The sequence below is a fragment of the Stigmatopora argus genome, chromosome 19, assembly GCF_051989625.1.
Source record: "Stigmatopora argus isolate UIUO_Sarg chromosome 19, RoL_Sarg_1.0, whole genome shotgun sequence".
NCBI lineage: Eukaryota > Metazoa > Chordata > Actinopteri > Syngnathiformes > Syngnathidae > Stigmatopora > Stigmatopora argus.
In genome coordinates, this window is record NC_135405.1 from 14060293 (window position 1) to 14087646 (window position 27354).

Consider the following 27354-nt stretch of genomic DNA (forward strand, 5'->3'; position numbering starts at 1 on the left):
GTCTATTTCATTTGATGCGGAGCTCGTTCTGCAAATCCATATACTTGACACACAAAAGGTGTGTGCAAACAGACTGTCAATTCATTTCAACTGGAGTCGCTGTCGCGTCTCCCACTTTAATTCGATTGGACGTTTTTCACCGTCAATGGTAAACTGGGACTTATTTCCTTCAAATATCATTAGAGCAGAGTGATCGCGTGGTTTTATTGTGAAAGGACAGTCGACTATACTGTGTCTCATTGCAGCCGCCTTGAGAGGAGAGTAAAATGCAATAGCTTTAGCGGACGGACTATTTAATAGCCATTTGTTCAAATGAAACAAATTTCTTTGGACTTGAAACAAGAAAACGGTTACATTTGACTCCATTTTCATCGAAAATGGGACTTAGATGACAGTCGAAGCTCCCCACGCTTCGCATTTGGAGAAATGAGGGGACTTTTGGCTGCTAATACAAAACAACTCGTTAGGTCGATTCATTCTGTCGCAGGTAAGAAAGATTTTTCCTAGTGTACAACCGCGGTCATAAGTTTGGAAACTTTTCCCCATCCGCTTAAATAAGAAGGTGTCTCAAACCTTTGAAACTTTGAATACTCGTATAGTATGTATATGAATTTAATTTAATTTAAAAAATTCAATATAGCAAACCTAAGTTATTGTTTTTTTTAACTCTTTCAGGGACAAGATTTAATTTAAATAGTAGCGATTAGTTTTTAGAACAAATATGATTGTATTTTATATTACAGTATTTTAGATAATGATACATATATGAATGCATTTTTAGTGAAAACTAAATGTATGAAAAATACTTTCCCCAAATAACACTAACGTCAATTTTTTACATAGTCACTGCATTCCATTGACAGTGCCAGACGTCCAATTTAAAGTGGGAGGATGATTGGCTGATGATGTTAGCTAATGTTGTTGTTGTTGTTTGTTACCAGCACCATGGCGGTCGACCGCGGTCGGACGTCGGGACTCGTCGTGCTCGTCCGGGGAGGAGAACGCCATGTTGCGTCACTTGACCAGCAAGATTAAAGCCACGGGCCCCATTTCCGTGGCCGAGTACATGAGAGAAGCGCTCACCAATCCTGTGATGGTCCGTCCATCCACGACTCTTCGCCCGCAGACGCCGTCGCCCGCCACTCACGCTCCGCCTTCTCGCTTCAGGGCTACTACGTGAAGAAGAACATGCTAGGAGCCGACGGGGACTTCATCACGTCGCCCGAAATCAGTCAGATCTTCGGCGAGGTCCTCCGCCCCTTTCTCCTTTCCTTCGAAATATTTCAAAGCGTACCTCCCTGTTCGACGTCCTCGGCCGTCTAAAGTCAGCGCCGACTGGGTGTTTTGGCAGCTGCTGGGCGTGTGGGCAATCAGCGAGTGGATGGCGGCGGGTCGGCCCGATGGCCTCCAACTGGTGGAGCTGGGCCCCGGCAAGGGATCTCTGGCCGCCGACGTCCTGCGGGTGGGTACCTCTGGGCCGTCTATTCCCGTCCAAAGGACAAGGCGAAAAAGACGGACGATGGTCTCCAGGTGTTCGCTCAGCTCCGCTCCGTGCTGAGCGCGGCTTCCGTGTCGCTGCACTTGGTGGAGGTCAGTCCGCTCCTGAGTGGGCTGCAGGCGCAAACGCTGCTCGGGACCGACCAGGAACAGATCCGGGACGACGCGCCCGTCTACAAGAGCGGCCGAACCCAGGCCGGCACGCCCGTGTCTTGGTACCGCCGCTTGGACGATGTCCCGCCCGGTCAGTCGCCGAAGCCAGGCGGGGAGGGGAAGGTGACGATAAAAAGTTAACGGGAATTCCGTTTTCCCAGGGTTCGGCGTCTTTCTGGCTCACGAGTTCTTTGACGCGCTGCCCATTCACAAGTTCCAGGTACGGCCTCGCCTCACCACCGTCGAGCGCCACGGTAGAAAAAGCTACGTTGGTTCCTCTTTTGTGGCGCCAGCGGACGGAGCGAGGATGGCGCGAAGTGATGGTGGACGTGGACCCCGATGCGTCGGGCCGGCTGAGGCTGGCCCTGGCGCCGGCACCCACCATGGCCTCCTCCACGCTGGTGCAGGTAAGCCTGTACATGATCATTTTTCACTCTATTAAAAAAAAAAAACTCCTTAAGAACGCTTTTGACAAAACTAAACACCCTCCAATTGGCCCAAAAATGAACAGTAAAAATGCCTCAACATAGTATAGAGGAAATGAGGAAATTGACCCCGGAGCAAGCGAGCCAAAATGAACGCTAGACGTCCAATGAATGCCGTTGAGCTCTAAAAGCCCAAATAAAAATGGATCTGAAAGAACTGGCGTGCTCGCCCAGCCCGACGAAACTCGCGACCACGTGGAAGTCTGCGCCGAGGGCGGAGTCATCGTCCAGCAGCTGGCGCGACGGATCTCCCGGCACGGCGGGGCGGCGCTCATCGCCGACTACGGACACGACGGCACCAAGACGGATACCTTTCGGGTGAGAGCGGGAGACTCGGCGGCGATTCCCGGAGCCTCACGCCGTCCGTCCGCTTTTCCCGACAGGCCTTCAAAGGTCACCGCCTCCACGACCCGCTGGAGACTCCCGGCTGCGCCGACCTCACGGCCGACGTGGACTTTAGTTACGTTCGGCGGGTGGCGGAACCGCTGGCGGCCTGCGTGGGACCGCTGGCTCAGAGGACCTTTTTGAAGAACATGGGCATCGACGTGCGCATGGAGGTACCGCTTTGCAGCCCCGTGGCCGGCCGATCGAAATCTCATTCCGCTTGTACAAGGACGATAAAGGCATTGGATTCAATTCATTCACTAAATTTAAACAGCAATGGATGATTACAGTTCTTCCCGCGTATGATGAGTTCTAGCGCCACTCCGGTCACTCACGCGTCTCCTCCGCTTCCAGGTCCTGCTGAGGAACTGCGACGACGAGGCCACCCGGGATCAGCTGACGAGCAGCTACCGCACGCTGACGGACGGCGACCAGATGGGCGAGCGCTTCCTGTTCTCGGCTCTGCTGCATCCCGCCCGCCTGGAGGAGCCCAGGGCGACCGCCGGGCTTGAGCTGGAGAAGAAGAAAAAGGCGGCGCCGCTTCCCGTGGCGGGCTTCGCCCAAATCCGCTTCTGAGCCGGTCCCGTCCGCCACCAAAACGCTCTTTCCCAGTAAAAACTTGACTGAGAAACGATGGAAGAGTTCATGGCTTTGTCTTTATTTTGGCGGGGAGGAAGACGGGGAGAATTTTAGGGAATGGCTATTTGGTTCAACCGCTGCCTCTGGAAAAGGAGCCGGCCTCGTCGGTGGAGCTTCTCCACACCGCGTGCGTAACAGATCAAAAAGGAAGCATTTGAAATTGGCCCTTGCCATCTTTGGAGGGGGGAAAAACAAGTTTGCACACCCCCGGCTGGCAGTTCCTTAATTTTGGGCCATCAGTGGCTGAGCAGGCGGAGGCGGGCCAGCCAGCCCCCGAGCAGCGACGCCGAGCGTTTGCCAGTGGTGGCGGCGGCGGCGGCCGTCTTCTCGGGCGAGGCATCCCGCCGGCGCACTTCGGCGCCGCCTCGGATGTGGTCCACGCCGCGGAGCGAGGGTTGGCGGCGGTACGGCGGGGGGAAGCGCACCTCCCCGCCCTGGCCGATCCCCTCGTTGCTCAGGTAGCGCTGGAGTTGGCGGGGGCCTGCGCCGTCAACGGGCGACACTTGCGTTACACTTCTTACAAGGCATCTGCTATAGCTATACCAACGTTCAACTATCGAGGTGGCAAATCTATTTGCGACCGCTAGAAGGCGGCAGACGAAATGGGTCAAACGCATTTTTGCTTCATAATATATTCATTTGCTCAAATGTGATCAGGAATGAAGTACATTTGAATTAAAAAAAGTAATACTTCAAAATATTTAACGAATGGGTTTTTACTTTTAATTTTGTCCTGATTTGTTTTGCAGTTAAATCAATGAACTACTCGAAAAAACAGAAATAGACATCCGTCCAAATAGTCTTTCATTGTCAATGCAAGTTTTCCATAGAAAAGATGTTCCGCCGTTTCTAACTAAGCGGTCAAATAAACTTGCGGTCGGCTCACCTTGCCATCCCGAAGCGCCGCGCTGGCTGGACACGGCGGACAGAACTTCGGCCGGCATGGACGCCGGTCTGGGTTTACCTGCCGAACCGGACAGCGACGTTACTCGTCCGTGAGGCGTATGTGAAAAGGGGCTAGCGCGGGCACTCACCCCCCGTAATCGCGCGCTGTCGAAGTCGGACCGGAATTGGAACCGGGAGCGGGACGGGCGGCCGCGCCGGCGAGACGTCGTCGCCGCGGAGGTTCCGAGCGGCCTCGCTGAGAGGAGGAGAGGGAGATGATGAGGACGAGGGGAGGGCGCAAACCGAGGGCGGTCCACTTACGGCGGGGGCGGAGGGGCCACGCGGGCCTCGGAGACGGCCGACTCCTCGGCGCCGGCGTCCCGGCCGCGAGGAGGCCGCCAGCGGGGGAGGTCGGACGACGGCCGAGGCGACGGTTCATCCAACTGGGAGACGCCGCGCCGGCGCGGGACGTGAAAGATTTGATCAATTTCACCACAGCTGGGGTCAGCCGAGCGACGACTGACCTGAACCAGCGGGGGTCTCCATCGCGTGTTCCTGAGAGGCGCAAAGACGGCGCCCGTGGCGGAGGGCCTCTTCTTGAGCAGCAGACGCACGCTTCCCGACTCGGACCTCAACTTGGCCACCAGGTGCTCCAGGCGCCAGCCCGCCTGCGGCGGACGGGGGCGTCGCGTCGGCGAGGGGCGTCGGGACGCGCCGGCTCGCCGTCACTCACCACCGTCTGCTCGTTAACGCGCACCACCTCGTCGCCGGCGTGGATCCTCTTGGTCTTGTCTGCCGGGGACTGAAAAAAGGGTCGGTTTTAAATGTGACATTTACGGCAGCGCGGCGTGAAATGTTTTGCCGTGGACTACTCACGTTCTCGATGGTTCCCGTGACCACGTGGCGTCCGTCGTAGGTGGACTTGATGTAGATCCCCTGCGACGCGACAGCCATTTTGCCGGTGCTCCCGTGTACGAGCCGCCGAGAGAGCTCACCAGGCCTTCGTCGGGCTCGACGCCGGAGACGCGGACCTCCTCCACGCGGGGGTGCTCCGTCCCGGAAGCCTCGGAGGCCAGCCGGCTCGTCTTCTCGCACACTTTGTTCAGGGCTTCCGACTAAAAATGGGAAAATCCACGCTGAAACTCGTAAGCGGAAGCCACTCTTGCTACTAAGACTCGGCACAAAAAAAAAATCATACACGAGTGTTTCCCGGATTCACTTGCCCTACAAGTGATCGTGATGTTAAATTTGCACCGTGTCCATAATTATTAGAAGTTTAAAGCGGAAAAGACAAACGACACCGCTGGGAAGAAAAAGGCGGCCAACAGGAAGTGTGATCTAAGACAGGAAATGGACGTTCCCGAGCTGAATAAACAAAGGAAAAGGAAGCGTGTGCGTGCGTCCAAAAAAGCACAAAAAGGGACTGACCACTTGTAGACTCTTCTCTTCCATGTCATAAACAGTCAAATCCTGTCAAGGCAAAAAGACAAAGAAAAGTCAACTTTGACCCCATTACAGAGGAAACTTTGACTTTTCAAGCTGCAGAAAAGACACACACAAAAAAAGTGACCAGTTTATCAGTGGAAAGGCCATAGACAAAATTAGCATGTATCTCATTGGAAAATGACACCAACAGGAAGTTGCACCCGTAAACAGGAAGCGGCTGACCTTCTGAACGGCCGACGTGAGTTCCAGGCACAGTTGGACGATGTCGCTTTTCGTCGAGGTGAAATCGCTCGCGCTTGTCCTGCCGACAAAAACAAGCCAAGTCAGCCGAGCCGGCCTCTGACGTTATTCGTCCGCCATTCTGTTTCCCCCATTTTAAAGCTCCCTGATCTTATAATTCACCAAGCCGAGCGATTGCCAAAGCCTAAGAGGATGGAGCGCTTTTGCCGCCGTCGCGCAAATATCATTTTGCTGGCGTGGTGAGCCCCAACGTGGCAAAGATCAACTGCTCGCTGTCGGCAAAATCAAAACAAAAGAGCCTTTGTGGCCACGCGTGTCGAATGTGGGGAATGTTCTTCAGGCCGGTCGGTACAAGCCCCATTTGGAAAGAAAAAAAAAAAAAAAAAAAGGCGCGCTTAAACGCATACAAAAAAACAAAAACTCCCAGTGGCCTTTGCTCCCATGTCTTTGTGTGTAGTGGAAAAACAAAAGCTCAGGGTAGTTATTTGGAGATGTCAAAAATAGGATTTGTGTTGCCAGTTTTGGGCGACAGAGTACTAATAACGCTTTTTGGACAATATATAAATATATATTACATTATTTTCTTGGAATACTAAATCACCTCATACTCAAATGAACGTCTACTAATAAAATTTAAATGAGCTTCTTACCAATATAGCCTGAGGGCAGCCATGTTGGAAAATTAGGAACAAGATTTGACCGGCGAGTGAACCAGCAATTGCCTTTTCTAGTTTAAGATCTATGGACGGCTCACCTGTCCAGCCAGGCCAGCAGACTCTTGGCGGCGGCGATCAGCTCCATCACGGCGGCCAGGAAGTCGTTGGCGGGTCGCCGCTCCCCGCCGTCCCGGTAGCCGGGGTTCTTCCGGCGCCGCCACACGGCGCCGCACAGGCCGCGGTGGGCCAGCCTCATCTTTCCCGCCAAGGACTCCAAGACGTCCGACTCCACGCCGTCATTCTTTGGAATGGAAATGGTTTGGGGTTTTTTTGGCGCTCACGGCGTGGCGGCGGCGCCGGCGCCGGCCGGCGACGTACCAGCCCACGGAGCAGGTCGACGGCCTCCAACAGCAGCTCCTGGTGCCCGCTTTTCAGCACCCCCATGGCCGCCAGGTCTTGGTGAGTCAACTTGAGAAGCTTCTCGCCGTCCACCCGCTGCCACCCAAAGGCCGGGAGGTACCGCCGCAGAGCGTCGTCCACACCTGCGCGACAAGCGTCGTCGTCAAACGAATGAATTGGCCGCCCGCGAGTTTGTTTTGTCGCGAGGACTTTCCGTGTCAGTCGGTCGGCACGTGAACAAAGGGCGGCCGCCCGTTAATCATTGAGCCAAATATCAACAGAATCTTGTCGGACGCGCACACTCGACCGGCGCTCTACTTGAATATTGTCGTTGGCGACGTCACCCCCAATCAAACAAACAAGAAAGGCCGATTCCCCTCCGTCCAATCACAGTGCAAAGAGGCCTTTTCGGTTGGGCTTTGGAACGCTTGCGGCGGATGTGGCGGCGCCGTCCGTCCTCGTTCGCCGTGCAAAAACAACAAGAGGCACGGCGGATCCGTTCTGTCCCGTCCCGACACGCCGGGTTGGGCTGGGCTCGGGAAGGGCTCACGCAGGCTTCCGCGGAAGCAAAACATTTTGGTACCTTGCGGACTTATTACGACGATATTTTGCATCTCAATAGTACCACGTAAATGCTCCCGCCGGGAATCGATATGTCGTCTTACAAAAAGATGTCACTGTTTAATAAAGGAAGCGGCAGTCAGGCAGCGCTTTGTTCTCGTTAACTTATTCGGGGTCAATTTCAGTCCATTTTGCATCAGTTCCTATGGATTTTAGGCCACTACAGGACCACCTATTTGTTTATCAATCGAATTAAGTCCAAATGTGAGTGGGAAAAAGATACATTTTAGGACATAATCTGGATTAAAAAAAAGTTCATTTAAATCTGGGTCTATATTTAGCACCTTTTTCTTACCATGAAAGGTATTTTTCAAAGGTTTTCAGAAAACCTTTGATCATTTCACTGCAAACCACTGATTTGACGTCTACTGCCGTCAAAGACAGAGCAACCAATTTAAAAACATGCATTCACTTTTGTACCACAATAGGAGTAAAAAAAGGATGCCTTTTGGCCTTACCTTGCATCCAGTCCAGCACTTGTTGAGGCGTCCAGGCGCCGACCGCTTCCATGTTCCGTCCACAAAAGGTCGACCTGACGCTCAAAAAGTCCAAATGAGTGTCAGTAGACAAGAGTGAATGCCGCTCACCGGAACGTGCACGCTTCCAGTAGCTGAGCATTGGCGCGTGCACGCAGCTCTCGGGTTACACTTGCCCACCACACCACGCCCCTTTTGGCAATCACGTGAGAGCCGATGCCAAAACGCTTCTTCTCGTTTAAAACGACGTGACTGTACTGTAAACCTATTGTCGATAAGGGAGTAAGAAAAAGCATATGAACACGCCCCCCTTAATAAAAGACATCGCAAAAGGGCGCCATCATGTGGCTTAAATTGATAGTGAATTTATTGACCTATTTAAAAATCATTTATATTCCAACACTTGAATTTCTATCAAGAGTACCGTAATCCATACGTAGATAAAAATAGCTGTAATACCAAATGGAAAAATACCACCCCACTTAGAGCTAAAAATACAATTTTATTGTATATTAAACGAGTTTCAGTTAAGAAAAGTCCCCTTTAAAATGCAAATTGTATTTGACATTCACTTTTGTTTTTGATCTCATGATTTTATTTTGATTTCCCCATTTACTAAGCCCCCCCTCAGTGCTTTTCTATTTCTTTAAAGCCCTTAACAGTAAATAACTGGATCAAATCAATAATTAATTGGAAAATCTCTCACCATCGAGTAAAAAAGGAATATTTGGTGGAGTACCTTGAAAGACAGGAACTAATAAGAGTGCTGTGACGGGCGGTAGATGTCAATCAATCCGCTTAAACTGGTTTGAACTAGATCCCAGTCCATTTCCCTGCTATCGTAATCAGAGACGGAAAAGCGTTTGAACAGTACAACAAATTTATTCCATTCGAATTTAGAGCTGGTACTCGGGGAATTCAAAGACCACTTCTTTGCCTGTCAGCTTCTTGTAGACGCCGGAGAAAGTTTCCACCTGAAAGGGCAAGCCACACGTTTTACTCGTTTGTGCCATCGGCGATTTTCTCGCGGTCGGCCAAACGTACTTTGTGTTCCATGTTGTTTTGCTGCGCCTTGTCCAAGTGGACCTTGATGAGGCGGCTGCTGTCCAACTTGACGCGGATTCTCTTGCCCACGATCTCGCTGGGGAACACCAAGTCTTCCAAAATGGCGTCATGGACCGCCGTCAGCGTGCGGCTGGAGGAGGAAGAGGTGAAACATCCAGCGTTGGCCACTGCCCCCCAAAAGGTCATTCGAATGATCAAAATGTGCACCGCATGGTTTATCTCCCCAGTCATGGCCCCAAAGGACTATGGGAAGGTGTAGGAATATGCGGGACGTTCGTCCTCGCCGACCGCTAAGTCGGGGACGGAACTTTTTCTCCGATGGCGCGGAAGGGGATTGCACGTCCCGGCCAGAGGCTACGCTCCCGTACGCCACACGGACAGAGCCAGGGAGAACAACTCGCTGGATGTCCCCATCGGATTGGACGCGCCAAAACGGGAAGGAGGTCTCGCCGCCACTACTGACCTCCTGGGTCGCTTCTGCTTGTTCTTCGTGCGGCTTTTCCTGGTGGGTTTGGGCAGAATTCGCCTCTGGAAGGGGACGACAGTTGCCGGTTAGCATCAGCTAATTGGATTTTATTGTTGACATATAGGAAGGACACTAAAGCTACAGCGTTAGCTTGACATTTACAATAGTATTGCTATAAGGCTAGAAAATCACCAAAAAGCTAGTTGATCGGCGCCATCCATAATGTCAATGGAGACCTTGATAAAAAAGTTTTTCTTTTAGCCGTACATACTATGACCAAAGATAAAAACAGATTCACATGACATTAATCCTGATCGCAGCTTTGTAAAATGTGCATCGCATGGTTTATCTCCCCGGTCATGGCCCCAAAGGACTATGGGAAGGTGTAGGAATATGCGGGACGTTCGTCCTCGCCGACCGCAAAGTCGGGGACGGAACTTGTTCTCCGACGGCGCGGAAAGGGATTGTACGTCTCGGCCGGAGGCTACGCTCCCGTACGCCGCACGGACAGAGCCAGGGAGAACAACTCGCTGGATGTCCACGTCGGGGGGTGGGGGAATAAAAATAACTTGACTCCCTACCTGTGCGATGAAGACCACGTGCTTCCCGCTGAACTTCTTCTCCAGCTCCCTGACCAGCCGCACTTGGATCTTCTGGAAGGACTTGAGTTGGGGCACGGGAACAAAGATGATGATGGCTTTCTTGCTGGCAGACACCTCGATCTCCTGCGTAGACAAAAGAAATGCGGTCAGCGTGGCAAAATTTCACCAATGCGTTGTCAAAAATCAGTTTGATTGTGCACCGCATGGTTTATCTCCCCAGTCACGGCCCCAAAGGACTATGGGAAGGTGTAGGAATATGCGGAACGTTCGTCCTCGCCGACCGCAAAGTCGGGGACGGAACTTGTTCTCCGACGGCGCGGAAGGGGATTGTACGTCTCGGCCGGAGGCTACGCTCCCGCACGCCGCACGGACAGAGCCAGGGAGAACAACTCGCTGGATGTCCACGTCGGATCAACTGTTATTTTGATTCATTTGTAGTGCCATTATTATAAATTACTTGAGGCACGGCGCGACAAAGCTAAGTTGGACCCGCCTTCTCCGGAACAGCTTTGGGTCTCACCTTCGCTGCCGTAATGTTGAGTTCCCTCAACTGAGCTTTGAGATCCGAGTTCATCTCCAGTTCGAGCAGAGCCTTTGGAGACAGCAAGCACAACAAAGGTCACTTGCACATAAGAGATCACCACATTTCTTTAGGAACTTTAGCAGTATCAAATGTGCACCACATGGTTTATCTCCCCGGTCATGGCCCCAAAGGACTATGGGAAGGTGTAGGAATATGCGGGACGTTCATCCTCGCCGACCGCAAAGTCGGGGACGGAACTTGTTCTCCGACGGCGCGGAAGGGGATCGTACGTCCCGGCCAGAAGCTACGCTCCCGTACGCCGCACGGACAGAGCCAGGGAGAACAACTCGCTGGATGTCCCCGTCGGATACATAGTTTTAATCCCACAAAAAGGGCATTTCTAGCAGTCACAGACACAAATGTGCACTCACCTGGGAAATCCCGGACTCAAACTCGTCTGGTTTTTCGCCTTTCGGCTTGACAATCTTAGCACTGGTGCTAAACATGGCCTTTGTCTCTGCAAACAATTAAACTGGGTTAATTTCAATATTAAACGTACGGGGGCAGATAACATACGACCACGCGCCTGCTTTCGAGAAATGGGGGCGCACAATGATACCGAGTAGCCAAATTTCAACGTTAAAGCCCGCTACACAACTCCTAAACGTGCGTTATTCATTGTCTTAAATAAAATAACGTGGGAACGAACGAATGAAGCTATTGCTGCAGTTAGCTAGCTAAGCTAATACAATTGATAGGAGCCACAGTGAGCTCAACGTGATGCTAGCGTATTAAACGTTGACATTTCGACTATTAAAAAAGGAAAAGACTACACAATATTCTAACTTTATGTCCACGGAGGGTCTTAGGAGACGCAATTTTAGCGAACACATGTGCGGCCTGCTCGTCGCTCCATTACTACAAGCATTCACTCGGCTACACAACCGCGCTGTTATGCCATTTAAAGTTGCCATCCGCATTTAAAAGCACCTCAATCAAAGACATCATGGATTTTTAAACAGCGATGAAGAAAAAACGCAGCACTTGGAGTTTGTTTAGGCATATTGTGAAGCAAAATAGACCGTCCTGCCAGAATGTCACGACTAACCTCAGTCAACGACGGCCAAGGAAGAGACCGGAACATCGCGAGACTTGGTCTAAGTCGCGGCAACGCAAACTCTCGCTAGCGTTTGGCGCTCGTCATGATATCGCGAGAATTCTATACGCGGCTCGTAAAATTCACGGGGCGCAAATGTATGACGCGGGATGTGAGTCTACGAACATGAAGGTGGTTACGTGTCGGCCATTTTACGTCGGGACCGTGCATTAAAAACGACGTTAGCGTCAATAAATGACAAAAATTCCGTTATTTTTTAGGAAAATTACAAATGTGCTTACAAGAATTAGAATTAGTTATCATGCCTTTTAATATTTAACCTTAATTAAGAGATAACTGCCTTCAGTTTTTTTTGTGTATACTTCGAATTACCAAGTAGTACTCAATTTAAATAAAAAGGCAGATATAAAACCAACTTGAAATAAGCGAAAGTAGCCCGAGTTCATACGTACAACATAAAAAAGAAATGCACTAAACTTGTTTAAAGGAGCAGATTAAAATAAATACAACCAACATACAAAAAAACACATTTAATAGGTAAATTGTTATAGCATTTTGTGCATGTTAAATGACATCAACTCATGACTTTCTCTTTAATTAATTATGTACAACAATCTTAATGACAATGAAAAGAAACAAAAATCACTTCTTAAAACTGATAGGACATTGTCATACTTAATGTTTGCCAGTGACGCAGTTCGAACCCCAAATGGTTTGGACGCCTATAACGCCATAAATGAGTTAAAACGTAAGCGGTCAGTACTTCATGACAGGGAAATGAAAAAGAAAAACAGCCTCAGATTCTGTTCTTAAGCTACCGTAGTGATCACTTACAAAAAAAACAACAACTCAGGGGATCCTCCAAGTGTCTGTGGAAGAAAAAAAAAAAGTCCCCCGCCATCTAGGGGACATTTTTGAGCATCGTCTGCGTCTGGATGCGACTTTCGTCCAGCGTCATGAAGCATCCGCTCATCTCCTCCTTGACGGGAACGCCGCCCGTGCCAAAGTCGCACGTGGTGACCACGATGGGACCCTTGCCGCCCCTCATGTGCATCTTGATGTTGTCCTGTAAACGCAGCATACATTCTTTTTTTTACGACCCTTTATCTTCTAAATGGATTTGATGGATTTCCCACCCAATTGTTTTCATTCAAAATGGGCGCGTGGCAATGTCGCTTACCCGCGTGGGTGCCGGGACCTCCAACTTGGTCTCCTCGGGCGCTTTGACCACGATGACCGTCTGCTCCTGGAAGGCGGGGAGGCGTCCCACGTCCTCGTGCGTGACGTAGGCCGCCGTGCACACGGCAGTTAAGGACCAGCTCGTTCCTTCGTTTGGCACGCGCTCGACTTTCATTCATCTACCGCCAGGATATGTCACGTTGTCTTGGTCGTCCGTCATGTCGAAGAGTTGCTGGGCGCACTTTTTGATGAGGCCGTCCAGCGTGCTCTCCTCCTGCTTCAGGTTCTCCAGCTCCTCCTTGAACTTCTCCTCCGTCTTCCACAGGAAGTAGGAGACGGGACACTCACCCCTGCGCGCGGGGACGGACGACGGTTGGGACGGGGCGCGGCTACGGAGGGGGTTCGCACTCACGTCCACTTGACGCTCCGGGACCTCCTCTGGACCACGCTGATGCTCTCCAGGACGGAGATGATGTCGTAGAGGTGGCGCTTGCGGGTCTGCAGCCAGCCGGCCGCCTTGTGGAGGTCCAACCAGCTCCCCGGAGACGCCAGCAGGAGCTCCAAGAGTTTGCGCGTCAGCGGCGCCGAGATGCCGTCTAGAGCACGGGTATAAATTAACATTGCCCCGTCCGATTTGGAGCATTTTTTTTTTAAAGGGGTGGAGCTCACGCACCGTTTGCGCACGGCTTCTTTGTCCTGACATCCTTTTTGGCTTGAGCGTCCACTCTGGAGCAAAGAGACAAAATGAGTTTTAAAAAAGAATGCAAAAAAAAGAAGAACATAGGATTTCCCGTGAACTCTAGCGGCGCCAAATAACAGTGGAGGAGTTCAGAAGTCAAGGCGTACCTTGATGGCTCACGTTGGACCTGAAAATAAGAGAGGAAATGTTATTGGGCTTCAGATGGATTGGACATCCGCGAGCGATAAACACATCCCAAAAAGTCAAACCTGCTGCTGAAGCTGTAGAGAAGCTGCCGCGGGTTCTCGGCCTTCGTCATCAGCTCTTTCCTGTTCTTCCTCTTCCAAGCCGCCGTCGCCAACCCCCCACTGGTGGTCCTCGTCATCCTCTTCCTCCTCCTCGGACGACTCGGCCCCCCAGGGGCCCATGCCGCTCAGGGGTCCGTCCAGGTAGGGCGGCATGATGGGGATGGCGTCACCGCTGACGCCGTCTTGGGTGACGTCTTCCGGCAGGAAGTGCTCCTCGCAGATGAAGTGCTGCTCCGCCGTTTCCTTTTTGTTCGTTTCCCGCAGAGCGGCCAGCCATACCTGCGTGTGGCGTCCATTTAAATGAGTTGATACTTGAGCGCCGATGGATTAAACAATAATAAACAAGCGGGAAGTATTGTGTGCGAGTTTTAACACGGTATACACGTTCGGTGGAAATCGACCTTTTGCTGGAGTTTGTCACGAGTACACAAGACGAGGTTACATGCTAACTTGCTAACTTTAGCATCGGCCAAGGAAGACGTGTCAATAGCAGATTAAATAGATATTATTGGCATGTCGTGCGTGTTTGTATTGGGCTCAGACGCCGGTGGCTACCTTGACCCGGGCCGGGTCTTTCGGGAACGGGAAGAACCTCTTCGGAGGTCGGCTCAAGACGCCCCGGTTGCAGTTGAGCAGGCGGTTCGGACAGCCGGAGACGACACACTTGACCATGCTGGGCAAGGAGCGCCAAATAGGAAGAAAGGCGCCACCAAATTCTGGACCTGCCCCGTTTGGTTTCGGCCGGGTGGCAGCTGGAGCGATAAATAGTGCTCTCCTGTACGTTATTATTGACTAGCTACGTTCTCCACGTTTGTTTCCTCGAACCGGAAAAGAGGTGTTGTCGAGCGGAAGTCAGACCCGATGGAGGGGAGAAAAAAAAAGATGTGATCTACAGCGCCCCTTGCGGATGGAAGACCAACCGTTCCGAAATGTGCCTTTTGGATTGTTTTTATGCCACTTCACCTAAGAAAGGGTGCCCCAAAAATAATTCATCAACAATTTAGACTTAGTCGGAGGGTCATGATTCGTGTAGTTCCGTTTCTTTGCCAAATGAGGGCGGACAACGAGTTGCAACACAAGTTTTATTCTGAAGAGTGAGCAATTCCAAACACTGTCATGACTCACGCAGAACAAAAATTCACCATTCAAAAGCAAGTTATCAGAAAAGATTTGCCTCCAAAAAAATCAAATTTAGGCAAACATTTATCTGCGTTCGTGGTGTGTCTTTATATTGTGCTTTATTAAATAACGTTTGAACTTCCCGACATGAGGGGGATTTTTTTTTTACTTTTTAATTTGCTGCTTTGTCAATGTTTTTATTAGTGCCATTTTTTGGGTCCCAATCAATACCAGTTCTGGATGGTATTGGACCAATGCCAAATATGCACAGATATGTAATTGGATGTCCAATCAATTTGAAGTGGGAGGGCTTGCAGCAAATACTAGTAAGTACATATTGCACAGTATTGGCACTTTTTTTCTTTTTCTTTTTCTTATAGCACCACCTGATAGGGGCGACATCATTGCCACGCCTGACGGGCATCAGCGCGACGCTCCTATTTGTAATTCAACGCAGAAGAAACAAGATGAATCTTTTCAAATCATTCCAACAATATTCTCTGAAATGCAAGAATGCAAAATACAGGCAAATATGAACAATGAGGTGCTGATTGTTACAAAAAGGAACATTGGCCATCTGGCTTCCGTTCATTTGGAACAGCGCCAGCCGACTTCCGAATTGATCCAGAGGCCATTACGGGACAATTTCAGAAAAAGATGGACGCCTTTTTAATCGGAGGAAAACACAAAAAAAGCGAACCGGTTAGCTCTTTCAGTCCCCCGCGAACGTTTTCGGCAAAGGATTGAAGCCGCATTTTGTTAACGCATGCTAAAATAGTACTCGCAGTCAGTCGCATATTCTTTATCCTCTGCCCGGATAAACTATTCACATTGCCGTACCATGAGTCCAGATAAAATTGAATTACTTTTGACATTTTATGAATTATTTTGTATCCAAATTAGTGGAAGTACCATAGGCTGAGGTAATGCGGTTTTCCAATTAGAAAATAAATGAATTGTTTTATGTGACAAGTGTTTTTTTTTTCCCCCCTCACGTTCGACCTCATTCGGAGTCAGCGCTGTATGTACATTTGTTTTCTTTTCCGAGGAGCCCCAATAAAGTGCATGCACGTAAGAAACAAGCCTGCAGAGTGGACGACGAGTGCAAATGTACAAATGAGGTGTGTGTGTGTGTGTGTGTGCCTGAAAGTCCCGCGCAAACCCACCGGCTTAACCATTGACACGCACCCATCAAAAGAAAGAAATATAGGCGTGGCCCATGTCTTAAAAGCAGATACAAAACCGGTAAAAACGTCCATCGGCGGGCGGGCGATCGATCAGTGATCTTTGAATTCATAGGAAATTGCATATACCCAAACGTAGCTTTTTTTAAATTTTTTTTTTCTTCAATAGAGATTGCATCGGAATATATGACGCCGATATTGCTGGTCCACGTGGCTCAATAAGAGATCAATTAGATTGTCTCCGTTGAAGTCATCGTCGACCGTCCGTAAGTCAGCAGCTGCACGTCACATTATATCAGGTCGTATGAAAATGTACAAAAGTCCAAGCGAGGCGAGACGAGACGAGACGAGGCGAGGCCATGAGTGATGCTAGCTTGGAGGTGGGGTCTCAAACTTCATCCATTTTGGGCGCCCAAAATGAGGGCCACTTGCTAATGGACTCTGGTCAAATTGTTGACGTGAGCCACCTAGGTTTTTTTCATTAGCTTGCGCTATGTTAGCCCATAAGGGATTCAAAAAGAATATATAGATAAAGTGCGGCTCGATTTCTTCTTGAAAAATATTTTTCATTTCATGATTTTAATTTGTGGCCGTAGTGAAACTTCACAATGCTTAGCATTTTTATTTTTTATTTTTTTTAAATTGTCAAAATACGACGAGACTAAAACGACACTTAAATTAAAAAAATAAATAAATTAAATTTGCCTGTGACTAAAAAAAATGTATGACTGTTTTTTAGTTCATTATTATTTGATTTTCTAAAGAATATTTGCATTTTTAGTTTCATTTTGTTTTTTAGATCCGCCCACGACAAAACGTATACACTTTTTACAGCGCTGGCATTAGTTTGTCCCACAGGCTTGAGACCGACCCCTGGCTTACAGCCGCGGCAAAAAAAAAAACAATAAACGGACAAATAAAAATCCTTCACAGAGTACTCGTTATGGTAGTTAACAAAGGGGAGAGAAAAAAATCGGACACTCACGGCGCTAGACGTCCGATCAGAGTCGGTGGGTTGGAACCTGCTAGACTTGGATGCCCTGCACGGCCTGTCGGATGTTCTCCAGGAGGGCCTTGTTCTCCGGGCTCTGGTAGCGGTCCTGGTGGGCGTACATGTCCGTCAGAGCGCTCACGTACGTGTCAAAGTTCTGCTCGCTGACGGGGCCCTGGGACGAAAGGGAGGAGACAGACGGACGGACGGACGGGTTGGCGCTCGCTCGCTCGCTCGCTCGCTCGCTCGGAATTGGCTCCGCCTTGGCCGGGGGCGTGGTTACCATGTGCGGCAGCTGGACGTTGGCCAGGCTGTGGATGAGCGTCTGGCTCAGGTTGGCCAGCTCGTGCAGCAGCGAGTCGTTCTGTTGCTCCATGGCCTTGTTCTCCTCCTCCATGGACCTCAGGCTGCTCTCCATGGTGGTGATCTGGCCGGGAAACCCAAGACAATGGATGACATTTACCTAAGCTATTATTTTCTAAATACTAATAACCGGCCGAGTGAGGGAAAAAAAAAAACAACGGATTTGTTTTTGCGGCGGCCGTCTTACTTGCGTCCGCAGCTTGATCACGTCGGACTCGGCTTGATTGTTGGACTCGTTGATATCTTTGATTTCTTCGTCCAGCTGTTTGATTTCCTCGTCGTTTTCGATGCCTGAAGCCCGAAAAAGGACGCCGGGGTGGGGTTGACGCCGGTCCAATTTGCATCGGTGGCCTCGGCAAATCTCACCTTTGCTGGCCCTCTGCTTGATTGTCAGCATCTCCACGCCGCCGCTGCGGGCCTTCTTCATGGCCGAGGTGGCCCGGGGACAGCCGGAGAGACTGGCGGGAGAACGGGAAGGGAATTGGACAGACGGACGGGGACGGATCACTGGCCACTGGCCACTGGCCTCCACGGTCGCCGACTCACCTCCGGTGGGTGAGGAAGCTCCCGCTGACGTGACCCGAGCCGTCGCAGCCCGGCGTGGGACAGGTGACGCCGTCCGTCTTGCCCGCCTTCCACGCCGGCTGGGCGCCGTTGACGTAGCCGTCCTTCTGGCGTTTGGCCGCCAGGGGGCAGCCCGAGGCGCTGCGGTGGGAGGCGTACTTGCCCGTCACGTGACCTTGGCCGTCGCAGCCCGGCACGGGGCACCTGGGGGGCGGGGGCGTCGGCAAATGGCCCGGTTTGCAAAAACGCCTCTTCCGGTTTCGCGCACTAACATTTGCGGATCGTACTTGATGGGCTCCTGCTCGTCTTTGTCTTCTTTGCTGTGCGGGATTTTCACGGCGCTTTTCTTGGCCCGGGGGCAACCGGACAGGCTGGGGGAAGCCGCGGGAAAGCTGGAAATGACGTTAGCTCAAACCGCTCGCCTGCGCTTACCTTCTGTGGGAGGCGTAGTTTCCCGTGATGTGTCCCGATCCGTCGCAGCCCGGCGTGGGGCACCTGCGGGACCGCGCGTCTTTCCGTTACCGCCCTCCGTTCCGGCCGGCGCTCGCTCGCCCGCCCGCGTGCGCCGTTACCTGAGCTCCGGCGCGTTGGGGGACGCCATCCCTCTCATGTTCTTGTCCAGCAGCTGGCACCCGGAGAACCTGCGGCGAGTGGCGACGTCAGCGCGTCAGGTCACGCGTCAATTCGCCCCCGGCGGCCGTCCACTTACGTCAGGAGCTCCTTCTTGGCCTCCTTGCCGGGTGAGTACTTGAGGTGTTTGGGGCTGGGCGCGTCGTCCGGGTAGTGGCGCTCGTCCAGAAGGTCCCGGAAAACGTCCGGCTCCTCGCCCTGCATCTGCATCCCCCCCAAAAAAACCTCATTATTCAGTTCTGATACGGCACTAAAACCATATCGTTGAGGAGCACGATAATAATGATGCGCTGTTGTGGCCTAAAAGGTCATCTTGGACATCTAGTTTGGCCCTACCCAAGCGACTCCGGTTTAGCCGGGGGGCGGGGCTTACCTGGTCCTGCCGCTCGTCCAGGCGTTTGATTTTGGTGTAGTCCAGCGGGAGGTCCCAGCAGTCGGCCTGGCTCAGCTGGTAGCGGTGACTGTGGAGGAGGGCCTGGCGCTGGGGGGACATGGGCTCCAGGGGGGTCAGCACCGTCCCGCTGCCCTCGGGCCCGTCCGCGTCCGGGCCGCCGCCGCCCTCCTCGTCCTCGCTCTGCCGGGGTGGGGAAAAAAAAAGAAAAAGAAATTTAAAAATGCATGTTAAAGGGGCGTTTCCCGTCGCCTCACCTGTGCCGGGGCGCCGTGCGTTTTCCCCACGTGGGGGAGCTGGCGACACCTGGTGGACAGGTTGAGGATGGCGGTGGCGGCCATGTGGGCCGCTTCCATGTCGTGCGTGTAGTCGAAGCTGCTCTTGCTGCAGGTGCTGCTGGCCCCGCTGCTGCCGCCGCCCGGCGTGACGCCCCCGCCGGGATGGCCTCCCCCCGGCCCCCCGCCGTAAACGTCCATGATGGCGCTGGGGCTGCTGCCGCCGCCGCTGCTGCTGGGGGCGTAGCTGCTGCTGCTGCTGCTGGTGCTGGCCGGGCTGGCCGGACCGGACGTCTTGCCGTAAAGCTTGCCTGCGCGACCACCGCCACCGCCGTCAATTTTTTGCAATCCGTTTTGACTGGGAAGGTGAAGTCCTTCCCACTCAAATGAAGAAAATTCTCTCTAGTTACTTTTGTCCATTTTTTTCAATGAATTAGCAAGCCTAAGCCTGGCTAACTTTTAAATACAAATCTAAAAGGGGGTTAAACGGGAGGGATATTCTCCCCCATCTATTTCTATTTCAAACGATATATTTGAAGCCCGGTCAGGTTTTAGGGCAAAGTGAAGGAGGAGCGAGCGGCTCACCGTCGTAGGCCTTGGGCGAGGTATCTCGAGCGTGGTGGAAGCGGGCCGGCGGCGGGACCCTCTTGACGTAGACGGCGTGCTGGCCCTCGTAGCCGCCGTAGTCGTAGCCCGTCTTGGAGTACTTCTCCAGCTCCTTGGCCAGGTTGGAGCGCGGCGTGCTGGTGGGCACGTTGTTCTTGCAGCCGTACTGAGGGATCTCCAACTGCTTCACGAAGCACATGGGCCTGAGGGGAGTGGCCGTCCGTTAAGCCGCTGGCCCCAGGGGCCCGCCGGTCAAGATGGGGCGCTACCTGAGGACGCGGTCCGACGTCTGATTGGACTTGCCGCCAATGCCGCCCACTCCGCCTCCTCCTCCATCTCCTCCTCCACCTCCTCCTCCATCTCCTCCTCCGCCACCGCCTCCTCCGCCGCCACCACCACCAGCACTGCCGCCACCAGCGCCACCGCCACCCTCCATCACGTGACTCTTCTCGTGCACCTTGGCCATCTTTTCAGCTGCCGCGATGGGACACCCAGACAGACTGGAGGGAGAGAGTGCGCTGCGGTCAGTTTTTTTTTTTCCACCCGGCAAAAAAAGTGTCATTAGGGGGGAAAGCTTAAATACGTATTTGGCAACAACAAAAAAAAGAATAGTACGCTCCGAGACAATCCGATGGCAGCTTTTGACTTATCGGGGCTGGCCGGGCCGGGCCGGGCTCACCTGCGGTGCGAGTTCCGGTTGCTATTGACATGACCCCGTCCGGAGCAGCCGGGAGTCGGGCACTTTAAAACATTCTCATACATGGCAAGGACTTGACGAAGAAGGGGAGAAAGGAAGGTGAGAGAGACAAACCGGGGTTAGGAGCACACGGGAAAGAAAGTTAGCGGGAAAGAAGAGCGCCCCCAAAGCGGCGCCAAGATCGCCCACAAAAGTCAGACACGCCACCGGTCAAGGGACGACTCATTTCATGGCCCAAGAGTGGGAAATTAGATGGAAACATGCGAGGCGAGGGTTAAGGTGCTTTGTCGACGGCCGCGGAGGGGGCGCTTGCTTACTCTCGGGGGGCACGCGGTCCTTGTGGGGGCAGCCGGACAGGCTGCGGTGGTGCGGGTACAGGCCGGTCACGTGACCCGTGCCGTCGCAGCCCGGCGTGGGGCACTTGCTCTCCTTCTTGTCCCCTCGCGAACATTCTGCAAAGAGCGCCCGCCGGTGGCAAAATCAATTCACGCGGGATTATTTCAAGACCATTCTTATTCCCCGGCTTTACCTTTGGGGTAGTAGGCCCTCTTCAGGGCGTCGTGGTGCGCGGCAGACTCGGGCGGGTCGGGCGTCCCGCGATGGTGATGGTGGCGATGATGATGGTGGTGGTGATGGTGATGAAGGTGTCGGCGGCGCTCGCGCCTGGCGTGCTTGTGCTCGGAGCCCGGGCGGTCCCTCATCACCTTGGCGCGCTCCGATTCCAGCGCGATGGCCTTCTCCAGCAGCGACAGGTTGCCCTTGGCCATGTCGAAAGTGTCGTCCGACGCCGCGTCCTCTTCGTCCTCGTCCTCCTCATCCTCCTCCTCCTCTTCCTCGTAACCCGGGCTGGTCTGGCACGCCTCGTACCTGAGAGGAAGTGGATGGTACGGTGGAGGAAGCCACCCACGAGTCAGAAATGGACGTCAGAGCGGTAAAAGACGGCGAATACTCGCATACCTGTCGAGGTGGGCGGTCCCCCGGCGCGGCAGGTCGTCGTCCGACCGCGTCTCGCTGAGTTTGCGCGCCAGGTCGAAGCACTGGTTCCTCAGACACTCCAAACTGGTGAGACAGACTTCCTCCCGGGCGTCTTCGGGCGGCGCGGCGGCGCCGTGGCCGTGGCCCTGCGCCAGGAGCTTGAGCGAGTCCACCGTCTCCCGCACGACGTCGCTGTCCAGGTCCACGCCGAGGTCGGCCTTCCCGCCGGCCCGCTCCACGCCGCGGTCCTCCTCGTCCTCCTCGCCGTCGGACGAGTCGCTGTTCATCTCCGACTCGGCGGAGGCCGGGTAGGGCGTCGCGTCTTCGGCGATCTTGCCCAGGTTGAGCAGAGACTTGGCCACCAGCTCGTCGTAGTTGTCGAAGTCGTCGCGGGGGCCGGGGGCGGGGCCTGCGGCGCAGGTATGGCGGTGGTGGTGGTGATGGTGGCTATTGTTGTTGTTGTTGTTGTCGTCCTTGCGGATGGGAAGAAGCTTTGATTGTCCGTTGGCTTGGTAGTCAACTGTGAAAAAGGGAGCGTTTGCAATCCGCCGTGAGCTTCAGCCGTACATTTTTGACGCCGGTGGCCGGATTGGACGGGACGGGCTAACGTGCAGTGGGCTCAAGTCTTAAGCGGCGGCGTGCTCGACGTACTCACCCTGCGGCTGCGGCTGGTCGCGATCCCCCTCGTCCTCGGCCCGCGTGTGCTTGTCTCCTCCTCCCGCCTCCTCCTCCTCGAGCTCATCAGAGAAATCCTCCTCCTCCTCTTCCTCCCTGAAATCTTCCTCTCGGTCAACCAAGTCCTCCTCCTCCTCCAGCTCCTCCTCTTCCTCTTCCATGGCGTCCATCCGGCCTTCCTCCTCCTCCTCCAAGTCGTCTTCCGGCCGCTGTCGGTCCTCCATGAGGGCCCTCCTCTTGGCGGGCGGCGAGTTGGCTCCTTCTTTTTCTAGCGCCTTCCTCCTCTTGGCCAGCGGGCAGCCGTAGACGCTGTGCACAAAACCACAAGCAAGGCCTCAGTCAATCTTCTTATTTGACTCATATTTTTTTTTAATACTTCAGATCAAAAAGGGTAAGCCGCACCGACAAATTGTTAGCATTTTTTAAAAAAAAGAAACAGATTAAACATGAAATATTCTCATTTCTATTTGCTGAATAAAAAGAAAAACCTGTCGACTAATCGGACGTCATCAGCGATTATGAACTGCTTGTCTGATACTGATAACGTCCGATCGGTTTGATCAAACTATGATTGGACGCAATCATAAATCCATCTGGTGAACATTCCCAGGTAGACAAAGGAAGAGCTCGGCGCTACCGCTAGCGTTAGCGTGACCTTGGCCACCTCGCCGTCTCCCGCCAATTAAAATTCCTGCGGTAATTAAAGAGGAGCCCAAACGAGGGAATGGCGCGCGCTGTAATTAGTCGGCGAGCGAGCCTCGGCGACTCTCGGGCCCCAAATGGGACGGCGGCGTAAAGCCACGCTTTTTCAGCCGCCAAAAAGCCTTTGAGAACGCTCGCCGTCGCGCAGCCAACGAATGGAGCGGGGTCGCCAGCTCCGGGTACGGGCTCAGTTGCCATGGTTACCGGCTCCCTGCGATACCGCGAAGGGAACACCTGACCAGCCAGCCAGCCAGCCAGCCAGGCTTTGTCGTCGCCGTTTCCTGAAAAAAAAGGCTTTACGGGGAGGAAGGCGGATGATACGCTATTATACGATACGGAATGGATTCAAGCAAAATCATTTGCAAATGGGACCAAAACTAAACAAAATAATGACATGAATAAATAATACATGAGTAGAATCAATAAAAATACAAGAAAATAATTCAAATAAAAGCTCTTTTTTTCTAGAAATTAAATTTCTCCAAGGGGAAAAATAATTACAATAGATTAAAAATGTCACAATAATACCACTAGTAGTGCTATTTTTTTTAAAAAGTTTCTTCATATCAAAAGCAAGATTTTTTTTTTTTTTTTTTAAAACAGTTTAAAAAAAATAACATTATCAAAAAAGACCAAATAAGTTTAAAAAAATAAAAACTAATAAATGATTTTAATATTGACGGCAATAGGCGTCCGATCCCTTTCAACCGGGGGACGGCGGCGTTCCATCGCCCCCGGCGACGCCGCGTGCCGACACTCATCGCCGTGGCAACGGGCGAGAGGGAGGGCGGGTCGGCCTCCGCCGGGCCGGGGCGAGGAACGCGGGGCTGGCGGTGGCGGTTGCCATGGCGAGAGGGGCCGCATCCCTCCCGGTCCCCGTCGCCATGGCGACCGCCTCCAGAGAGCGGCGGAGGTAAAGCTGGCTCGAGCTACGTGCAAAAAACGGAGACAGCCAATAGAGGCCATTTGAATAAAGACAAAAAAAAAGAATATAAACAAGGAATACGAGGCGGTGAGGAATGGAACGACGGCTTTAAAGCGCTTGGGCGTCGTACGACAAGCACGCACCTGCGGAGTGGGCGTGTCCTACCTTCGGTGGCGGGCGTACTTCCCGCTGACGTGACCCGACCCGTCGCAGCCCGCTGTCGGACAGCTGCGGACAAGGGAGAGCGCCGGCACGTTATCACGTAGGCGTCCCATCCATTCGCTCAAAGTCAAATATTTTGCATAGTTTGTGCTAATAGGGAAAAAAAAGGACTTTGTATTTTGTGGCTGCCTTTTAGTGAAGGATGTCCAATCCATTTGGCCTTTAAACTCATTCACTTCAATTAGTTTTCAATTACCTATGTTTTAATTCAAATCATAAATTGGTCTCCATCCAATTCGCTCTTTCAGCGCCATTGAGGAGCTTCGACTTCCAATCGCAAGACGTCCAATCGTCGGAAGCTGCTAACACAAACGTTCGCGGGCGACCGGACTTCCGCTTGGAATGGATCGGACGTCTAGCGCAAAGTGGCGGGCACGCGTGCATGCGGACGTACAAAAACAGGCGCCTACCAGAAGAGTTCGTGCGCGACGGCCTCTGCGACGGCTTGGCGGGACAAAAAAAGAGGGACAAACGGGTTTTTTTAGGTTGTCGGAAGCGGTACGGGGAGACAAAAATGGGATGGTCATGAAAGTGACTTGGAAGTTAAAGGAAGAACATTTGAAAAGTCCAAATACAAGCTGGATGTCGTCAGAACAAGTGCCAAAGTTGACGGCCAAGGAGGTTTGTTCTCACCTCGCACTCCTTTGGATCTGGTTCGATGGCGTTGCTCCGCTGCATTCGTCTCCATCTGGGAAGGAAGTGACGCCAGGCCAGGAGGGGAAGCCAGAGCGTATCCGGCCGCCACTTCAGACGGCGTCCTCCCGGTCGCCGCCGCCGCCGCCGCTCCTCCTCATCGTCGTCGTCTGCGAGAACAAAAGTGGAGGAGCGTCACGTGACCGTGAAGGAGGAAGAAGAGGAGGAGGAGGAAGAGGAAGAGGAGGAGGAGGAGGAAGAGGAGGAGACTGCAGTGCAGCAGCAAATGGAAATGGCCTCAGCCACTCGGTTCATCTCAGGCCAAAGCCGCCGGCATCCGTGGAAAAAAAACCCAAACAAAGTTCTTTCAATTTGCCCAGAATTTTGAGAGTATTTGCATTAAAAATGCCAGATATTTTGGAGTAAAAAAACACTAGTTTTTCCCCCTCTATTTCATTTAATAGACGCCGCGCCATTGTCGTTATATGACAACGTTCCTTGTTGTAACGATTCCGATTTTTAGCCGAAGAACAAGCTTTTTGGGATATTCCCCTTTTCTGATTCCTACTGTACATATTATTTGACATGTTTTCAACGTCCGGATCGGCACCGATGCGCCCGGTGATTATTCGCCTTGTAAAAAAGCTGCCAATCGTAAAAGCTTTGGCGTGCGTGCCTGGCGCTCAAGTGTGAAGAATCCTCTGCTACTGTTTAGTATTCAGACTGACACCCGGGCTGTCTGCTACAGTCTGATGCAGCGCGGGCAAAAATACGCCGCCAACCATCACGTTTCGGTGGAACCGACGGAGATCCGCTCGTTCCGTTGCGAGCGAAATGGTCGGTCGGTCGGCGGAGAGAGGTCCACGGCCACTCGGGAGGCCGCAACTGCTGGGATCACTGCTCAACACTTTTGATACATTACTGATCTCTTATTATTCCCCTTATAATACAAAATAGTTTTTTTTTTCAACCCATTTTAATTTAAAAACATAACAGTAAATATTGATTTGCGGACATTTAATTTTTATTTTTTATGAATTGAACCAACGACCAAAACGCAAACTCCCATGTGGCACATTAAAAAAACACGTTGAAGCCGTTGAACAGGTCAGGTCAAAAACTAACTAAAATAAAGAAGAATTAAGGTCAAATTGGCATAAACTATTGGCAGATTGGAGTAGCCATGGGCAGAAGCAGATCGCCATCTTTACCATGAATCCAACCATACGACATCCCCCTAATACTCGCCGCCCAACTTTTTTCCTGGCGTCCGTTTTGTTTCCGACGCACTTCCAGCCAAACGTCACGCTCGGGTGACGACGCGCCATTCGCACCTCAGACGGCGCGTCGACTCACGGGGCAAAAAAAAAAGGCTCGCTCGATGGCCGCCAGGCCGAATTACGCGGGTGCCGCATTGCACGTGCACGCCCGTTCCCCAAAAGTGGCGGTCGCGACACGCCACGCCGTCCCCGAGGGCGGACGGGCGCGCGGCCGCCGACCGTCCCCTCGCCGTGCACGCGCCGTCAATGACAATGCGCGGAGGCGAGACGAACGAGTGAGCGAGCGAGCGCGCCCGCGATATTAAATGGAAAAGAGGAACGTACCAGAAGACAAAAGACGGACGGATGGAGGAAGGCGACTCCTCTTTCTTTGGCTTTTGTCGCGGGCGCTATCTGCCCATGCCTTCACTGAAGGGAGGGAGAGGGGCAAGGAGGGAAGGAAAGAGGGGAGGGAGGGAGGGGGCGAGGGAGGGGGGAGAAGGAGGGAGGAAAGCCAGACAGACGCAGGGAGAGGAAGATGGGACCACCGCAAAGAGAGGAGGAGGAGAGGAAGCTTTTACCTTGGCCTGGTCGTTCTCCTTCTCGGCTTGCCTCCGGCGTCCGTTCGTTCGTCCGTCCGTCCGTCGCTCGGGCGTGCACGCGCGCACCAGCTTGACGATGACGCGGCAAGCTGGCGCGGCACATCCGCACGCTCACTCGCTCGCTCCCTCGCTCGTCTTGGCTTTTTTCTTGGCTGCGCGCGGGTGCGTCAGCGCCTCCCGCTGGGAACAAAGAACAACTTTCTCAGTCTATTTTTTGGGTACAGCTCATTTATTAGGTGTCAATTTGGAATGGGAGGGCTAAAATGGATTAAAGAATATTTTCGTTTTATAGACAAAAAAATAAAAACAGGTCGTTTCAATTTATTTTTTAAATCAGCAATGGGTTAGTACTCAAAAACAAGTGAATAACCTGAAGGAATTCAATTTGATTGGTGGAGAGGAACTGTTCATGTCATGTGCCAACTCACACACTTCCCATATTTTGCTGGGAGAAGGCGGAGAAACTTGGGTCCGTCCTCTTGACTTGCTCGAACTTTGCACCGGTGGAGGAAGAAGAAGAACGATGTTCGCTTCACGAGCCCACGGCCGTGCGCGAAAGGAAAGGAAAAATGAAACAGGAAAAAAAATGAAGGAAATAAAGACAAAGCAGAGGAACAGACACAGGAAAAAAAGCACGAAAGGTCAAAGAAAATGATAAAATAATAAAGGAAGGGTGAAAGAAATGTAAAAGTATCAAAGAAAAACTAAGGAAATAGGTCAA

At 52.3% G+C, this 27354-nt stretch overlaps 5 protein-coding genes and 4 non-coding genes across 21 annotated transcripts; 1 reads left to right on the plus strand and 8 right to left on the minus strand.

Annotated features, from left to right (window-relative positions):
* ndufaf7 (NADH:ubiquinone oxidoreductase complex assembly factor 7) lies at nt 1-3153 on the plus strand. Of its 3 annotated transcripts, none has more exons than XM_077587425.1 (10): nt 1-148; nt 942-1096; nt 1168-1248; nt 1352-1462; nt 1531-1741; nt 1812-1870; nt 1944-2057; nt 2310-2453; nt 2519-2692; nt 2874-3153. In XM_077587425.1, exons 2-10 carry the CDS (start codon nt 1007-1009, stop codon nt 3093-3095), a joined length of 1206 nt encoding a protein of 401 aa, XP_077443551.1. In that variant the 5' UTR covers nt 1-148; nt 942-1006; the 3' UTR covers nt 3096-3153. The 3 variants fall into 3 exon arrangements, with proteins under 3 accessions (XP_077443551.1, XP_077443552.1, XP_077443549.1); XM_077587426.1 differs by lacking the exon at nt 1-148 and adding an exon at nt 203-487 and having other exon boundaries at nt 1944-2065; nt 2874-3022; XM_077587423.1 differs by lacking the exon at nt 1-148 and adding an exon at nt 207-487.
* Nucleotides 3154-3155: 2 nt separating this feature from the next.
* LOC144064706 (connector enhancer of kinase suppressor of ras 3-like) lies at nt 3156-8065 on the minus strand. Of its 2 annotated transcripts, XM_077587422.1 has the most exons (13): nt 7864-8062; nt 6764-6927; nt 6484-6686; nt 5712-5790; nt 5472-5513; nt 5039-5158; nt 4920-4979; nt 4777-4845; nt 4568-4711; nt 4365-4486; nt 4193-4299; nt 4045-4122; nt 3156-3639 (listed from the first exon to the last, which is right to left on the minus strand). In XM_077587422.1, exons 1-13 carry the CDS (start codon nt 8021-8023, stop codon nt 3395-3397), a joined length of 1593 nt encoding a protein of 530 aa, XP_077443548.1. In that variant the 5' UTR covers nt 8024-8062; the 3' UTR covers nt 3156-3394. The 2 variants fall into 2 exon arrangements, with proteins under 2 accessions (XP_077443548.1, XP_077443547.1); XM_077587421.1 differs by having other exon boundaries at nt 4365-4711; nt 7864-8065.
* Nucleotides 8066-8743: 678 nt separating this feature from the next.
* Nucleotides 8744-11718, minus strand: rps7 (ribosomal protein S7). Its single transcript, XM_077587428.1, has 7 exons — nt 11646-11718; nt 10969-11054; nt 10535-10606; nt 9994-10137; nt 9410-9474; nt 8926-9076; nt 8744-8855 (listed from the first exon to the last, which is right to left on the minus strand). The coding sequence occupies exons 2-7, from the start codon at nt 11041-11043 to the stop codon at nt 8778-8780; spliced, it is 585 nt and encodes a 194-aa protein (XP_077443554.1). The 5' UTR covers nt 11044-11054; nt 11646-11718; the 3' UTR covers nt 8744-8777.
* LOC144065195 (small nucleolar RNA SNORA73 family) lies at nt 9144-9363 on the minus strand. Its single transcript, XR_013297089.1, has one exon. It is a non-coding gene; the product is annotated as a small nucleolar RNA SNORA73 family (small nucleolar RNA).
* LOC144065197 (small nucleolar RNA SNORA73 family) lies at nt 9740-9959 on the minus strand. The gene has a single exon (XR_013297091.1). It is a non-coding gene; the product is annotated as a small nucleolar RNA SNORA73 family (small nucleolar RNA).
* Nucleotides 10205-10424, minus strand: LOC144065194 (small nucleolar RNA SNORA73 family). The gene has a single exon (XR_013297088.1). It is a non-coding gene; the product is annotated as a small nucleolar RNA SNORA73 family (small nucleolar RNA).
* Nucleotides 10685-10904, minus strand: LOC144065196 (small nucleolar RNA SNORA73 family). Its single transcript, XR_013297090.1, has one exon. It is a non-coding gene; the product is annotated as a small nucleolar RNA SNORA73 family (small nucleolar RNA).
* A 451-nt stretch (nt 11719-12169) lies between the features above and the next one.
* e2f6 (E2F transcription factor 6) lies at nt 12170-14688 on the minus strand. The gene is made up of 8 exons (XM_077586877.1): nt 14376-14688; nt 13782-14099; nt 13680-13699; nt 13507-13559; nt 13246-13429; nt 13028-13183; nt 12835-12949; nt 12170-12720 (listed from the first exon to the last, which is right to left on the minus strand). Exons 1-8 carry the CDS (start codon nt 14490-14492, stop codon nt 12556-12558), a joined length of 1128 nt encoding a protein of 375 aa, XP_077443003.1. The 5' UTR covers nt 14493-14688; the 3' UTR covers nt 12170-12555.
* A 200-nt stretch (nt 14689-14888) lies between these two features.
* On the minus strand, nt 14889-26812 carry LOC144064379 (myelin transcription factor 1-like protein). Of its 10 annotated transcripts, none has more exons than XM_077586868.1 (22): nt 26613-26808; nt 24773-24942; nt 24550-24583; nt 24061-24145; nt 22271-22599; nt 21598-22135; nt 21170-21507; nt 20958-21092; nt 20623-20713; nt 20213-20443; nt 19923-20146; nt 19320-19648; nt 19045-19245; nt 18751-18875; nt 18614-18682; nt 18474-18536; nt 18329-18412; nt 18024-18245; nt 17844-17935; nt 17665-17768; nt 17398-17541; nt 14889-17289 (listed from the first exon to the last, which is right to left on the minus strand). In XM_077586868.1, the coding sequence occupies exons 1-22, from the start codon at nt 26734-26736 to the stop codon at nt 17149-17151; spliced, it is 3873 nt and encodes a 1290-aa protein (XP_077442994.1). In that variant the 5' UTR covers nt 26737-26808; the 3' UTR covers nt 14889-17148. The 10 variants fall into 10 exon arrangements, with proteins under 10 accessions (XP_077442994.1, XP_077443000.1, XP_077442993.1 ...); XM_077586874.1 differs by having other exon boundaries at nt 24083-24145; nt 26613-26785; XM_077586867.1 differs by having other exon boundaries at nt 14889-17541; nt 26613-26812.
* Between the last annotated feature and the right edge of the window lie 542 nt (nt 26813-27354).

Coding starts and splice junctions, on each gene's coding strand:
- ndufaf7 (XM_077587423.1), top strand. CDS start 427: ATGAGGGGACTTTTGGCTGCTAATACAAAACAACTCGTTAGGTCGATT. Junction 1,249..1,351: donor TCAGTCAGATCTTCGGCGAG/GTCCTCCGCCCC, acceptor GTGTTTTGGCAG/CTGCTGGGCGTGTGGGCAAT. Junction 2,058..2,309: donor CCTCCTCCACGCTGGTGCAG/GTAAGCCTGTAC, acceptor GTGCTCGCCCAG/CCCGACGAAACTCGCGACCA.
- rps7 (XM_077587428.1), bottom strand. CDS start 11,043: ATGTTTAGCACCAGTGCTAAGATTGTCAAGCCGAAAGGCGAAAAACCA. Junction 9,475..9,993: donor ACGTGGTCTTCATCGCACAG/GTAGGGAGTCAA, acceptor GTCCCCTTCCAG/AGGCGAATTCTGCCCAAACC. Junction 8,856..8,925: donor AAAACAACATGGAACACAAA/GTACGTTTGGCC, acceptor TTGCCCTTTCAG/GTGGAAACTTTCTCCGGCGT.
- e2f6 (XM_077586877.1), bottom strand. CDS start 14,492: ATGGTCAAGTGTGTCGTCTCCGGCTGTCCGAACCGCCTGCTCAACTGC. Junction 14,100..14,375: donor AAGACCCGGCCCGGGTCAAG/GTAGCCACCGGC, acceptor CGCCACACGCAG/GTATGGCTGGCCGCTCTGCG. Junction 13,700..13,781: donor CTCTACAGCTTCAGCAGCAG/GTTTGACTTTTT, acceptor TCTTATTTTCAG/GTCCAACGTGAGCCATCAAG.
- LOC144064379 (XM_077586866.1), bottom strand. CDS start 26,736: ATGTGCCGCGCCAGCTTGCCGCGTCATCGTCAAGCTGGTGCGCGCGTG. Junction 18,413..18,473: donor AACTACGCCTCCCACAGAAG/GTAAGCGCAGGC, acceptor GGCTTCCCCCAG/CCTGTCCGGTTGCCCCCGGG. Junction 17,936..18,023: donor AGCTTCCTCACCCACCGGAG/GTGAGTCGGCGA, acceptor TTCTCCCGCCAG/TCTCTCCGGCTGTCCCCGGG.
- LOC144064706 (XM_077587421.1), bottom strand. CDS start 8,023: ATGCTCAGCTACTGGAAGCGTGCACGTTCCGGTGAGCGGCATTCACTC. Junction 6,928..7,863: donor AGTGCTGGACTGGATGCAAG/GTAAGGCCAAAA, acceptor CTTGTCGCGCAG/GTGTGGACGACGCTCTGCGG. Junction 4,980..5,038: donor TCGAGCCCGACGAAGGCCTG/GTGAGCTCTCTC, acceptor GTCGCGTCGCAG/GGGATCTACATCAAGTCCAC.